The sequence below is a fragment of the Epinephelus fuscoguttatus genome, linkage group LG2 (assembly GCF_011397635.1).
Source record: "Epinephelus fuscoguttatus linkage group LG2, E.fuscoguttatus.final_Chr_v1".
NCBI lineage: Eukaryota > Metazoa > Chordata > Actinopteri > Perciformes > Serranidae > Epinephelus > Epinephelus fuscoguttatus.
In genome coordinates this window covers 11,617,149-11,632,292 of record NC_064753.1, presented here as the reverse complement: position 1 = coordinate 11,632,292, position 15,144 = coordinate 11,617,149, and the positions used below count along the sequence as shown (strand labels likewise).

Below are 15,144 nucleotides of genomic sequence, written 5' to 3'. Positions count from 1 at the left end.
CTCTGGGGCAGAATAATAGGGTCCCATGGTTTTCCTTAGCTACTGCGGCATGGCTATTTTAAGCTGTGCATTTAAGACACAGACAACCTGCTCCTTGAAATAAATGACTCCGACTGTGGGGAGCAACACAGTTTTTCTAACGTGTGTATGACTGGGTGTGTACATCTGCATGTGTGATTAAGTATTTGTGTGGCTGTGTGTGAGAGAGTTCAGCCATCTACAGAACAAGTCATAATCTCAGTCTCTGTTCTGCTAAAATATACATCGTCTTTTCTCGTCCTGTAACTCAGCTCGTCGTAGCAGCAGCAGCAGCAGCAGCAGCAGCACTGAGGTCTGCTTTGAAGACAGAATTCATGGGAGAAAAGTGGAACCACTGCCTGAGTGTTAGCACACAATAAAGTACATACAAACTCTGAGGTGACTTAAGGTGATTATTATCACGTTTTTTTCAAACTGTCCAGTGATGACTCACTGGATCGTTGGCCATAACAAGGATATTGAGGGAAATATAATCCAGTTGACTGTATGATTGTGTGTGACAGGAGAATATTGTGAACAGCAAAGCAACCTTCAAACAAGATCTGAAGAAACAGGTTATAAGTAGTAAAAGACAACAGATTCTATGGCTAGAAGGTGTCAAGTTGGGCAAAAGCCAAATTTAAAATCAAGATACGAGAACAGGAAGCTCTAAAACACAAACTCATGCAACAGGGTTGTAGTACCGTACCTCACCATATTTTGACAAAAAAAAAAAGCCACTTCCTGTTCAATTAATATTTGTTGCTTTGGTTTTGTCTCCTATGACTTATTTCCCACTTACATCTTCTCATCATCTTCTCTGCTTCATATGTCATATTAATGTTATACTGTACAAAACACAGTCATGACAGTGGAGAGGTGGTTTGAGAAGTTTCTAAAGACATATACTTATCTCCCACACTGTTACATTAAAGAACCTACACACCCACAGCTGACCCGCAAAGGTGTTTTCACTTATGCTGTCTGATTAGACGACCGCCCCTCCAGATTGCGTTGGTGTACACTGTGCATGATTGACAGCTGCCTCTGTCTCCCTTCAACCCGGCCTTACACCAAATGACTTTTCAAGCGATTTCACTACTGCAGACAAATTTCCAGTGTTGGAATAAAATCATGACTTTCATCGAGGTTGGTGTGCGCTCCTGTAATCTCCATTGCTTAGTAAAAGGTGGTCATAAAAATCAGTCCTTTTTGTTGACAATCCAATAAAATCAAACATGCTTAAAAATGATCATACTTTTTTAGTCGCGGCTCACGCAAATACAGAAGTTCAATAATGTGAACATCATCAACAAACAATAGGTGCGCTCTTTCCAGCGCCAAACAAGAAGCAGCAAATTGGGTAGACAGTAAACATGGAGGGGACTCTGGGGAGGTGCATGAACAAGTCTTGGTTCTCTTGGACTGGAAAAGGAGGAAAACCTGGTGGAGTTGTGGAGTGAACAGCAGTTGCCGCATATCTGATCCACCAACCAGCACTTGTTTTAGTGAGAAATTTTAACTTTTGAAACAGTTTGCCTCTGATTCCTACGTTCTCCTCCCACTAAAACAACATGGTTAACCAACAGAGGCTGGTATTAAGTTAAGGTGACTAAATCAAAATTGTAAAGTTCATCCACAAATACAGTTAATGTTTAATGATTGTATTGATGCTGAATTCACAAGAACACTGTCGACATGCAGTATGATGCCTCATATCTTGTGATCCTAGAGTAATGTGTTTTTGCTGACATTAAAGGAGTTGTTAATATGTTATATTTCTTTAAGGGAGTTTGGTATGAAATTTTCTACCAAAAGCAGGATGGGAAATAATCTTAAAAGGAATCTAGTTGTAGACTTGCAGACAGTGACCCTGCAAGATCCCCTGTCTTTGCAAAATCTTATAGTCTGTTAGTAAAATGTCTTTATGACAGTGCAAAATTTGAATAATATCAAGAATCACATGAAATTAAGGGAAAATCTTTAAAGACAGTTATATTATTCTTTATGTTTAGATTTAGAAATCACTTGGACATCATTGCTCAGCGGTGTATGATCAGACCCTTCACCCTGCATACCTGAACAACCCTGTAAATAGTTACAGTTTTGCATGTCCTTTGGGAGGAGTTAAACATCAGAAGTGAAGTTGCAGTGATCTTTAAGACATTTGCTTGCAGCACTGTGTTTGACAGCAGTTTGACTTTGCACAAGTTCAAGTTTCATTTTTAGTAGTGTGCCGCCTTAAGGCTCAACACCCAACGATGGCATTTGACACAGACTGACACATACTGTATTTAACTTTGCATACACAGTACTTTGATTTCTGGAAAAGCCCATTGTCATTGATACTCTCTATTGCCTTTCTTCTTCACCTTCTTCTGAGTTAAATTTTCCTTGTGACTTGATGTAGCCCCTGCTCAGGCTGGGGGTGAAGAGTTCAGAGATATAAACAGGGGAGGGGGCATCATATAAATGATTTAAAAGCTGTAATCATGCTCGTAGCTGTGAGGAATTTCCAGTTCTACATTTGGCAAAATCTGAAAGTGCCACTGCTCTTTAATTGTAGCTCTCCGTTCTTCATCAATTGAGAGGAACCACATCTCGCAGCTATTTTGAATAAGCGTGCAACAACGGCATTGCTTTTTACATAACGAGCACATTCTCGCCGCCAGCCATTGTCGCTTAGCTCTTGGAAAGCGCTGCCGTCGGTGCGGCAACTGGCGGGGGAGCAGAGCTGGAGACGAGTCAGCCTCCACTACTGCTGCCTGGGAGCAGATCCGATCTGGCTGTTTGGAAGAGAAAAGTGTTCCCAAGTCTTCAGAGAGAAAGAGAGACACTCTGGTTCAAAGCCAGGGAAACTGGCACACTATGAGAGAGCGAGGGAGACAGACACAGAAATGGAGGGTGAGGGAGACAGAGAGAGAGAGAGAGAGAGAGAGAGTGAGAGTGACAAGTAGGGGACTGATTAGTGAAGTAAACCACTTTGAGCAGCAAAGGGAATCCCCTGGGTGGAAGATAAGTGAACAGGAGGAGAGAGACTAACAGAGAAATATGGGGAGGTGGGGGGAGGGGATAAAAGAGAGGAATGATTGGACAGAAGATGGAAGATATCCAAGTAGATTTTACAAAACCTCTCCTTCTGTTAAACAGCAGGCAGAAACTCTCATTGTGGAGGAAAAAATTGTTAAGAGCACAGCAGGGGGGATAGCGAGAGAATGGAAGCAGGACAGATATAAAGACTGACAGAGAAAGAAAACAAAAAACAAGAGAGGGATAGATAAAGAGAGTCCACAAATAGAAAGATCCAAACCTGCCGACTGAACAGGGTGGTGTAGCGGTCAGGATTTCTCCTCTTTCCTAAAGAGCTTTCCAAAGCTTCTCCTCCTCATTACAGGTAGATTTGATGGAGTTACTCCACTCCCTAGTCCCCCTGGGTGAAAAATATCTACTCCGCATAATGGGCTGCATCTTTAGGCATTCATTAATTCACTTTGTAGAGAGAATGGGCGAGGAGGAGGGGAAAAAAGATCACATTTCTTTGCACAGGAAAAGGAGTATGTGGAAAAGGGACAACAAAGCAGCTTGTTTGAGATGAGTGTTCTTGGTGCACTACAGCTTCTGAGTCGCGGATCGACCCATCTACAATTCTAATCAGCTGCTTGACGAAGATCTTGGTACCACACGGGAGGAGAAAAAAAGGGCCCTGTCTTGCCTAATATTGAGTGTGACAAGTGCAACGTGAGAGAGAAGGGGAGAGAGAGAGAAAGAGATGAGATGGATATGGAGATAGTGCAACTGAAGAACGCTGACATTTGAAGTAATGTAGTGTAGAAATGTGGCTGACGAATACATTAAAAACATAAACCTGATAAATTATTTACAATATCAGTATAATGATGGCTTGTAGTATGACAGGCGGCACACATGGGCTGCATCCATAGAGTCATTCATACAGTACATCCTCTGCTCTCAGAGCTGTTAAATAGATGTTTGAATGGCAAAGCAAAGGCGGGGGCGTAGATTTTATTTCTGCTGAAGTGGGGAGGTCGCTGCACCTTTATCAGTCCTGAGTGATGTCATCATTCATCCCATACATTATAAGTGGGGTGTGAAATATCTACTATAAAGAAACTGTTCATTCAGCCCTTTCAGTCTCAGCCATTTTACTGCCCAATGACGCCTCTGTAAACCAGTCAAGTTTCAATCACAGTTTACATCTATGTCTGTGAAAACATGGATGCTTTACCCACATCTTCCCCCAGCAGCACAGAGGATCCATACAATCAATTTCAAGGTGGGCACCCAAGATTATTGTCACCACTTATGTATCTGACCAAATGTCTCCCCTTCTGTTCCTGAGTTATGATGTTTAATAATGGTCAGAAAAGTGTTTTTGCATAACATTATGATGTAAAAGTGAAGCTGACCTTTGACCTTTTGGATATAAAATATCATCACGACATCATTCTATCCTGTTACACATTTGTGTGAAATTTTGTCATAATTAGCACATGCATTCTTCAGTTATGCCAAAAAAACATATTTTGTTTGTGCCAAACTTAAGGAAATTCCCTCAAGGTATTCTTTAAGGTATCGCATTCCAAAAAAAATGAGACAGATGCAAGGTCACAGTGACCTTGACCTATAACCACCAAAATCTAATCAGTTCATTATTGAGTCCAAGTCGATGTTTGTGCCAAATTTAAAGAAATGTGTTCTGGAGATATCATGTTCCTGAGAATGGGACAGACAGATGGATGGACAACTCAAAAACGACGCCTCCAGTCACGGCTGTTGCTGGTGCGGAAGCATAAATATAAAATACTACTCGCTTGTGTTTAAGAGAACTAACAGGATCCATAAAAACACAGGCGAATGAAACACTTCCAGGAGAAAATTGGAGAGAATCAAGAACTGTGTAGGTCTTAATTGTTTTTTTGTGTTAAGCTAATAACATATCGATTGTTTCAAAAGAATTCTGTGGACTACAGGATTCTCCCACACTCTTGTTCTGCACATTTGACCACTGATAGAAACATCGTTATCTTGTTATCACATATTTTGTTGCATCAACTGCTGCTTAAATAAGAAAAAAAAAAACAAAAAAACAACAACAACCAAGCATTAAATGTTTTTGCAACAGTAGCGAGACAATGTTGTTCTTTTCAGCATTTCTAATTTGATAAGAAAATACATGGAGGGAAATCCCTCTTCTGCATCTTCACAAAATACCCTTCAAACAAGTCTCACAATCCTCAGAAGAAATGTTACATCCAACCCACTGTGAAATAAAGCCTGAGCCGAAGGAGAAAAATAACTGTTTTACTCTACTTTTGACTTTGAAAGTGCTTGAATTGCATTTACCCTAAATTAGCCCATCATTTGATATTTTTCTTGGAAACTTTTCTAGTTCTTAACACCATGATCCTGAGGCTATTTCCTCTCACTGCTCACTCTCTTTTTTTCCCTAGAATTATTGCATAGACATTAAATATCTCAGCCACGCATGCCATTCATTGTTATATTCCAGACAAGTTAGGGTGCTCAAATGACTTCATTGGGCATGTGAGTGGTGTTGAACATATAAGATAGTTTGAAAAAAAAAAAAAAAAAAGGATTTTGATGGAATTTTCACCCAGAGGGTTTAAGGGGTTTTTAAATCTTTGGTTGCTCAGCACACCTACCTCCTTTTCTCTATCTGCTGTAGGTCCTCGATGCACCTCTATAAATGCATTTCTCTCAGATATTCTGTGAGACTGCACAACCTGTGGCTGTTCCTACAGGAGTGCTGTGAAGTGTCCAGGTAATATAACCCTGTCATATTTCCTCACCGTCTCTCCAGGCTGCCGGGGGATGCCGACGAAAAGGTGGTCCAGGAAGTTGGCGCTGCGTCCGAGGCCCAGCACAGTGTAGGGCAACTGGAGGGAGAAGTGAGCCGACTGGCTCAGCTGACCAGCTGCAGAAAGGCAGAGAAAAGATGATTTTAAGTGCTGAAAAAGCCTCATTTCAAAAGAGTATTAAGCCCTAGTGTTTTGTTTTTAAGACACATTTCATTCCTGTTACTAGTGGACAATTACGGTTCCCTCTGAGTCCCCCAGCAGGTCAAAGTTTTCATCTGACTACTGAAATATCTTTACATCTTTGGATTGGCACAGACTTGGGTGCACACATTCATGTTAACTATAACGATCCCTTCACTTTCATCTAACACCATCATCAAGTTAAGATAATGACAAAATCTTACTAATTTAATGATATTCCAAGCACACTCGCCAATACAAACATGCTATATAAAGATGGTGACCACAGTAGACATACCAACCACACATCTACATCTGAACATGTTGGCATGCCAAGTGTAAAACTCAAGTGTAGCTCAAAGCATTGCTGTGCCTCAGTAAAGCCTCACAGACCTGCCAGTGTGGCTGTAGACTATCAGTCTTGTTTTAGATCAGTCAATACATTTGTATTTTGTATTGCACTTTAGCACAAAATGGACTGTTTTGACATTCTCGAAGACGCATTGCTTTGTGTAAGGATCAACATTTCCTGGCTGAGTGATGCCAATACTTTTTCATGCGTTTGGCAAGTTACTCTAGCAGTTTTCTGAGTAACTATTTTTGTTCTTTTTTTTCTCATCCTCAATACATTTGGAAAAAAGCCTGTTGTAGCCTCCTGTGAATCATCCGTGATGGTCAACAGGGACACAAAACAAATTAATTTTTACCCATATTCCTGCTTGTGTCTGACCCCAGTCACTCTCTTGTACCTGGCCTTGCATATTTTTCACATGTAGGTTTAAAACAAAAATCATTTTAATTAATTTTCACCATGAACATGACTTATATCTCTGTCTCATAAATACTTTGTGTTTTGTGCCCCTTTTATACATTCTGTGACAAGGCAGTCCAAACGTTTTGCACTTTTTCATTCATGCTCAATACAACTGATTGAACCGTCAGCTGTGTGTGCAGACATAACCCCCATTTGCTTTAGTGATCTTATGATACTTAAGGTGCAATGGCCCTGCTTTTCCAAAGGAATTGTTAAGGTTTATATAATGTGAGCCACTCTAACCTAACCTATCCTGACCATGACTGTCAGTGATAAGAATAAAATGTAGAAGATAAGGTAATGAGAGGGATGAGGAAGAAACGCACAACGGGAGCCACCGAGCCAGGGGGACTGCAGCGTGAGACCTTGTGTTCTGACATGGAGACGCATCATAAAAGATACAAATCAGAGTGAGACACCTGAGGCCAGTCCGACACCTCTTCCCGTCTCCTCACACAATCTTCCCCCTCTTCCTCCACCCTGTAATCTCTCCCTCCTTACTTACTATTCTCATCCAACCCTTGGTCTCTTGTTTCTCCTCTCCGCTCATGTCTCTCTCCTCTCCCCTGATACATCACTACGTCTTGGCCTTACTCATTTCGCTTCCCCTTCTTCTCCTCCCTCCTGCTCGTCTCCCCTCTCTCTCCCCTTCAGCTGCTGTATCTCGCCCACGCCACCCAACTCTGCCAAGTGCAGCCGACATAAATCAACCTCTACGTGGTAAACAAAGAGAGGGAAAGAGAGAGAGAGGGAGGGAGGGAGAGAGAGAGAGAGAGAGAGAGAGAGAGAGAGAGAAAGCCTCGAGGCAGCCAGTGATCAGAACTAATGTGGATGGACTGCGTATTGCAGGCCGAGAGGAGCACAGCAGCTTAGCTTCTCTCTTTAGTTTTTTTAATCCATGCCTAACCTCAGTTCAGTTAAAAAGAAAAAGATTTGTCCACCTAATTTTCAGTCATCTCAGGTGAACCTGGGTCAGGTCAGTCCAGGTCACTGCAGCTCAATATTTCTCTTCTGTACTTCTCTTTCATAATACACAAGTAAAGCAGGCATTTTCACTTGGGAACATCACCTATAGGGGTAAAAATTCATCAGCCAGTGGGTGAAAGTGAGAAATTTAAGGTAAAACAAGCAGTGGCTGTTGTATAGACTATGTTACTGCAATAAAAGCTTGTCCATGATTCTGCAATGTACTACATGCTCTGGCTCCAGCCGGTCTGACCACTGAATAGACTCATCGACTTTTGCCACCTTCTACCCGAGAAAGCTTTTCATCAGTTGTCTCTCTTTATCTCTCGCTTGCTATCGCTCTATGTATTCTATTTTCCCAGCTTTTTTAGTGCAGGGTTGCTGGGTGTTGTGAAGAGGCAGCGTAATTGCCTTAATCGCACACCACAGAGAGCAAAAGAGAACGGCCTGTTTCCAGGAAGAACAAAAAAACACAGAACACTGTCACTCGTGGTAGAATTCACTTATTCAATATGGACAAAAACAAATGGACATGGATGCATTTTAGCTAAAGACAGTCATGATGATGGCTCTTTAGCTGAAACGCATCCGTGTCTCTATGTTTTTGCCCATATTACATAAAGGAATTCTACTATAAGTGCCAGTGTTCTGTCTGTTTTTTGATGTTCGCCAGTACCATGCACGTTTTTAATATTGTCTTTTATTGGGAGTTTTGTGCATCGCTATTTTTCATCACTGTTTCCAGGCAGAGCTGGGCACAGTTTCATGGACATTAACTTATTCAGGGTAGTAAAAAGCCCTGGCTTCTAACCATAGGTGTAGTAGTTAGGTAGGTAGTAGTTTTTTTTTTTCCAAATGACAAAAATAGAACATTTGCAGTTCCAGTAATCTGTTTTGACTATTTCTTTATTTGTGATGCATTTGCAAAGAAACATTACAAAGCCAACCTGTAAACTTAACCTTAACTTAACCTTGTGCTGCGTCCAAAACATCTGCAGGAAATAAAGGCTTGCTTGGTTATGTTTTCATGGTCTAGCCTATTAGATGAGACTTCTGCCAGCACTGCAACTTTTCCTCAGGATGGATGATTCAAATGTGACTTCACAGCATGTAAGTAAACGAAACCATTCAAAACCAAAATGTATTGCCTATATTGCTTGATGCCAAAATAATTATAACCCACTGCATCCTAGATGTTTGGCTGACTTAAGCATAATCTCTTATCCTGTTTAGGGTCTATCCCAGCTGACAATGGGCCAGCAGTGGGGTACGCCACATTATCACAGGGCTGGCTGACACACAGATACATTCACGTTCACATTCACACCTACAGACAATTTAGACTCACCAATTAACCTAACCTGCATGTCTTTGGACTTTGGGAGGAAGACGGAGATCCACACTGACATGGGGAGAACATGCAAACTCCACACATATCTATATAGACATACACAGAAGGGCCACACCTGGCGGGCAGGTTCAAACCCGGATGTGTTGCTGTGAGGCAACAGTTCTAACCACTGCACGGCCCTGCTGCCCCTGATTGGCTGACAGCGTAATATTCCCAACATGATGAAACTATTCACAAAGTCTGTCTAACATTTGATCGTGTGATCAGTAGTAGTTGGGTCATGTATGTGAATGTTAACTTCCTACCACAGAGCGGTTACATAACTTTCAAAACTAGCCACAACTTAACGAAATGTGCATGCATGCATGTGTGTCATAGGTGCACTTCAGTACTTAAACAAATAGTACCACATCCATGCTTCTAACATTTAAGAGGAATCCTGGGGTGTCTGACATTTACTCAGGTGTGTGTGTGTGTGTGTGTGTGTGTGTGTGTGTGTGTGTGTGAGCAAGTGTGTGTAGAATTGTACCAGATCAGTAAAGAGGAAAACTGTGTTTCAGTGCTGTATGTGATGTTATACATAATTTTTAATTATGATCTAAAAAGATCACTATAACAGAAGAAGAGTGAAAGGGGAGAGATATCAAAGAAGACTGACAACTATCTAAAATACCTTAACAACCACTGGATGGACTACTATGAAACATCTCCTCTAGCGCTTACATATACATTTTTAGTTTTCAATGAAATATCTCAACAACTTTTGGATGTACTGTTTTGAAATTTGGTGAACACATACCCAGAGGATGAATACTAACAACCATTCTGTATCTAACACACAAAATGTCTTTGGTTGTAACATAAATAACATTCCCATCAGTACTTATTAGCAAATTTTATCATACTTAAACACTAAGTTAAGATTGCGGACATGGTAAGCATTAAATCAGCATGTCAGCAATGATTATGTGAGCATGTTAACATGCTTATGTTAGCATCCATCCCAAAGCACTGTGCCATAGGACAGTTTCACAGAGAGATGTAAGCCTTTTTCCAAGGTGACTTGTAGCCTGATGAGGAAAAACAAAACGTACAAGAAGTGTGTGTATTTTAATATAATGTATGAACACACACACATCTTACTGCTGAGAATCTGCAGGAGGTGACAAAAGTCATATCCTGGCCAGCGGCATGCGTAGCCTTATGTAATATATTCATTACTGAGGAGCAAGCACACACAGGGAGCTGTCATACCTCCACATAACTGAACCGAGGAGGAAACTTCACAAAACTGAAAGCTGTGGAGGTCAAAACTTTTTATGGTTGTTCAAGTCCAAGTTGGTTTTTCATAAAGACATCACAAGTAGACCTTAAATGAATTTACACAGAACAATCCCACAACTATTTCCCCTTGCTATGCTTCCAGTTAAATAAGGTAAACAATGTATGTAAGAACATGAAACAGTCACAAGAAGCCCGACTAATGTAGGCTGTCTACCTACAACAACTGACTTCAGACCCTAACCATATGCAAAGAAACTATGAAGGAAAACCACCTACATCCAGATTAATGCTTTAGGGTTTTAGTTTTCCTGCTTATGCTGAGTAACTCCACAACAGCACCTGTCAGCTATGAACGCCCCTAATCCCTTCTTCTATTCTTGATTTTATTATAAACCATGAAGTGGCCCTTTTGGTATTGCCATTTCTTGTTGTTGATATCCACCAATCAAATAACAGACAGACTAACCGGGCACTGACTGTCCCACTGAAGAAAGAGCAGGAGTGATACAGAGTGTTACTTTGAGATGGATCCAGCAAGGGAAGCCGTTTTAAACCAGCCCACGGCTGCTTACTACTTCACACTGAACACCGTCCATCGGGTTGGACAGAACAGGATTTTTGAGGGGATCGGACCTTTAAGCCAGTCTTGGTTTGATGTTTTTTGACAGACTGCTGCTCTCTGTCTGTAGGCAAGAGGTGGATGGCTTGCACTCGGCCACTCAGCAGGGTGGAGTGTGTCTGTGTGTCTGATGGAGGATCAAGGAGGGTTACATTGCAGGCAGGGAGCCTGGCTTAGCATCCACTGAGTGCTGTGTGTGTGTGTGTGTGTGTGTGAGTAGACTGGCTAGGAAATGTGGCCATGGCTGGAGCAAAGCCATTTCACAACATGGGAAGGCTGGCAAAGGGGTATTATGCAGAGCAGTGTATCAGAGTGTCCCTGTTTTGTGTTTGTCTGTGTAAAAGTGTGTGTTAGTGTGTTTTTGTCCTATCTCCCTGTGGCAGAGCCGGTGGAGGCCTTGGCAGGGAAATCCACCCTGTACACATGACTGACAGCCTACAATCCATCTCTTAGAACACAAAGCGGATTCAAATTAGCACAGGCAGACGGCTTTTGGTGTGTGCGTTTGTGTGTGTGCATATCTCATTTTCACAAAGTTCTAAACACACACACACACACACACACACACACACACACACACACACACACACACACACACACACACTCTAAGGTGGGCACGATATGCATCACATTCAGTGAATTAGTGTTCTAAAGCCTGGCCAACAATACTAACAAGGGAACACACACACATATACACACACAGACACTCAGGACCTCATACACACATGAAAGTAAATACACAGATTCTAAAGGTTATAGCCCAATTTTCAATGACAAAAGAAAGAAAACTAAAATACACAAAAGGAAGTAGAAGAAACTGTTCTTCTCAATCTGAGTGCTTCATTTACATATTCAACTATTTTTGGTATTTATGTCCCTCAAAAGCATTGCCCCAATCTCTAGTCTCCAGTGGACTGAACTTGGTCATTCATGTACCCATTCAAAACCTTCACTACTGGAATACACAACAGATGACATGAGTTTGAAAAGTGCCCTACATATGTAAGTAATTATACTTCTGATAAAAGTTTCAATGCCAGTGAAAACAAACTATAAAGACCTTAGATTATAACAAAATGCAGCTAACTGCAAAGGTAAGTTGAATACAGTTGGTGAATTATTATGATCCTAAATGATGTGTTTAACTAGCTCTGGACCTTAGAGACTGCATAAAAATAATGGTCGTGGCCACCATGACATCAACCAGTGGTTTGTGGAGTTGCCTTGAGTTTGGCATGTTGGCCATTGCCATCTTAGATTTTTGGTGGAGTTGACCTCCCCGTTACTACGTCTTCCTACTGGGAATCTTTACAATACTAAAAACAAGCTAATGTAACATACATTTCTGCATCAGTAAATTTAATTATTATCCTTTTAAGGAACAAGGCCAGAGTCCATGCAAAAAGCTAGTCAGCCAATTAATGTACAGAGCATGCTAAAAGCAGGAACTGGGGAAGGGTGTACCTAACTGTCAAAAGTTTCAGTCAACAATAACTGAGGCGATGGTGGAGAAGGTCATCATCATAACGTACCTTTTAACAGGTGGTGTGTGAGGTCATGTGGTGTGGTGATACTGCTCTGTCTGGGCGTATCCTACAGCTTTTAGAAAACGTTCACCAATACAGCCAAAATGAACGCAGAGTGCGGATAGAGGACTCCATCTGTGTCCCTATATGTATCCAATGTTGAGCATAAATGAGCCCTTAGCCCACTGACCAGCTACGCTCAAAAAAGTGCCGGGTTGTTTCTGTAAACACACTCTTGGGTGGTTTTTATTTTGTGACAGTTATTATATTGCTACCGAACAAGGTTGCATAACTCTCTGCAGCCCGTTTAGAATTCTGCAATTTTGTGTGTGGTGGTCTCCTGGTTTGTTCATTTAGCTGCTCGGTCCTCCATCTTACCTACTACAGCAGATGTCTTTGATTCTTAAATCCATTGTTCCAAATAACATGATAGCAGCAAGTGCAGTGTTAACTAACAAATGGCGGCTGGCTCCTGTAGCTTCTCCACAATAAAAGCCACCTCATTGTAGCATGTACAGTAGCGCATTGATAATTATATGATACCAAAATATGTAATGATAACCAAGAACTCAAAATTTTGCTTCATAAACACATAAATTAGTACTGAATGTGAAGTAAGCGTGCTGGCACCTAAACTTAGCTATCAGAGACAGTTAGTTAATATTAAATAACAGCATTTAACCTTAAATTTGTTGGATGTCACACTATTTTACAGAACAGGGTAAACTTTCAAATTTTTCAACTGAGGGACATAATCTCAGGGCTGCTACAAGTGAGTTATTGGCTTGTGAGCAGTGACTCGACATTTGTACATGCACAAATTGGTTACAGAGGCGTGTGTGTGTGTGTGTGTGTGTGTGTGTGTGTGTGTGTGTGTGTGTGCATATCTGTTAGTATGTTTTGTCTGTTTAAATTTAGGCTGGACATGGTGACTGCGACCTATAATGGGAACTGAACTGAAACACTCAAAGACTTACCTACCTGTTAACCACAGCCAATGAACTCAATTAATCCTGTAATCCCAGCTTTATTAACACTACTTTTTGTCTGTGTATGATCTGTTCTGCTGTCATCCTGGGGTTCCTTGAAAGGTGCTTTAAAATTTTCAGTTATTATTATTATTTTAATTATTGTTATCCTCAAACTATCCTGCTGGTTTAGACAAACCAGTGTATTATGAGAGGCCTGGCAAGTTTACAGATGAATGGAATATTGAGTTTAACAGAGCAATACATGAGCTTTGAGTGGCTTTAAACTCTTAATAAATAATAGCTATTGTTTGGTTTTACTCTGTTGCTTATTTATTCAGTTAGTGGAAGAGATACACTTAAGATTTGAAGCTGAAGGTTGCAGGGGCTTTGAAGAATAATTTTGGTTTATTGCAGCCTACAAATTCTACAGTTTAGCAAGAGTGGGCCTCATTCAACAACTGGTCTTAAAAAGAAATTTCTTAAAACCCACTTATGCAGTTTTCAAGAAGATTCTGACATTCACCAATGTTTTTTATCTGGGATTTGCTCTTAGGTAAGAACAGAATCTACACACACTCATGAGCACTCTGCAGATTTTGAGCTGACATGTTTGAACAGAATAAATGGTTAATGGGTTTCCTTTAATTCTATAATACTATCTGATTTATATCACAACTATATTTTATAATTCATCCTATGTTTTAGTAAATATTTAGATTATTTCACAAAAAGATTATGGCCATTAATAATAAACACCACACTAACTCTTTGATTGACAGCAGTTATGTTAATGGGAACCACACAATCTAATAATTAGTGATTGATCACTCTAGAAAATATCACTGGTGGATCGGGTGGGCGGGACAAAAAAGTGACAAAGCAGCATTCTGATAAGCATTCTAATAAGTTATTATATTAATGGCATAATTTACAGAAACATTGCATGAGTCCACCTTCACCTGCTCTCCCCCTCTGTCTGTCACTCTTCCCTTCTCTCTGTCTCTCTTATGACACACATGTGTGTGGGTTGAACAGCACAGTAACGCTCATCCATGTCCTCAGTCGTTACACGTCATACAGTTTGCAGTTTGAGGTTCAGGCGGTTGATTTACATGTATTCTTAGCATCAAATAAATGTTTTGGTATTTTATAGTCAATCCTTACACCACTATAACAACTACGTTTGGATTTCAGGTCCTCTACCCTCTTTAGACTTTCAGTTTCTCTCTACTTTCCTTCTTCTTGAGTCTCACTGTGTTCACACAGCCCTGCAGTCTCATGTCCTTTTATGGGGATCTGCGGGGCTTTTACCTTTGCTAATTAGGATCAACTGGCATGTGATAAGAAAACAAGTGCAAACACTTCTGCCGTTTACAAGTGAACACGTAAATCTGACATAAGACTTTTTTTTTTAAAAGACTTCTCTTTGGGAACTAATGTAAGAGAAAACTTAGGAAGATATTGGTGAATGAGGCCCAATATCATAACTGCTATATTTTAGGGTAAAACTAAAACTGAGCACAACCAAAATATAACTGATACACCATTTTGCACAGGAAAATATTCCATGCACAC

At 40.7% G+C, this 15,144-nt stretch overlaps 1 protein-coding gene across 1 annotated transcript in view; it reads right to left on the bottom strand.

Moving 5' to 3' along the window:
• itfg1 (integrin alpha FG-GAP repeat containing 1) overlaps positions 1-15,144 on the bottom strand; it is a 181,890-nt gene that overhangs the window by 12,928 nt on the left and 153,818 nt on the right. The window contains exon 15 of the mRNA XM_049602359.1: positions 5,850-5,974. Coding sequence (XP_049458316.1) covers positions 5,850-5,974 — 125 coding nt within the window. The remainder of the gene's footprint in view (positions 1-5,849; positions 5,975-15,144) is intronic.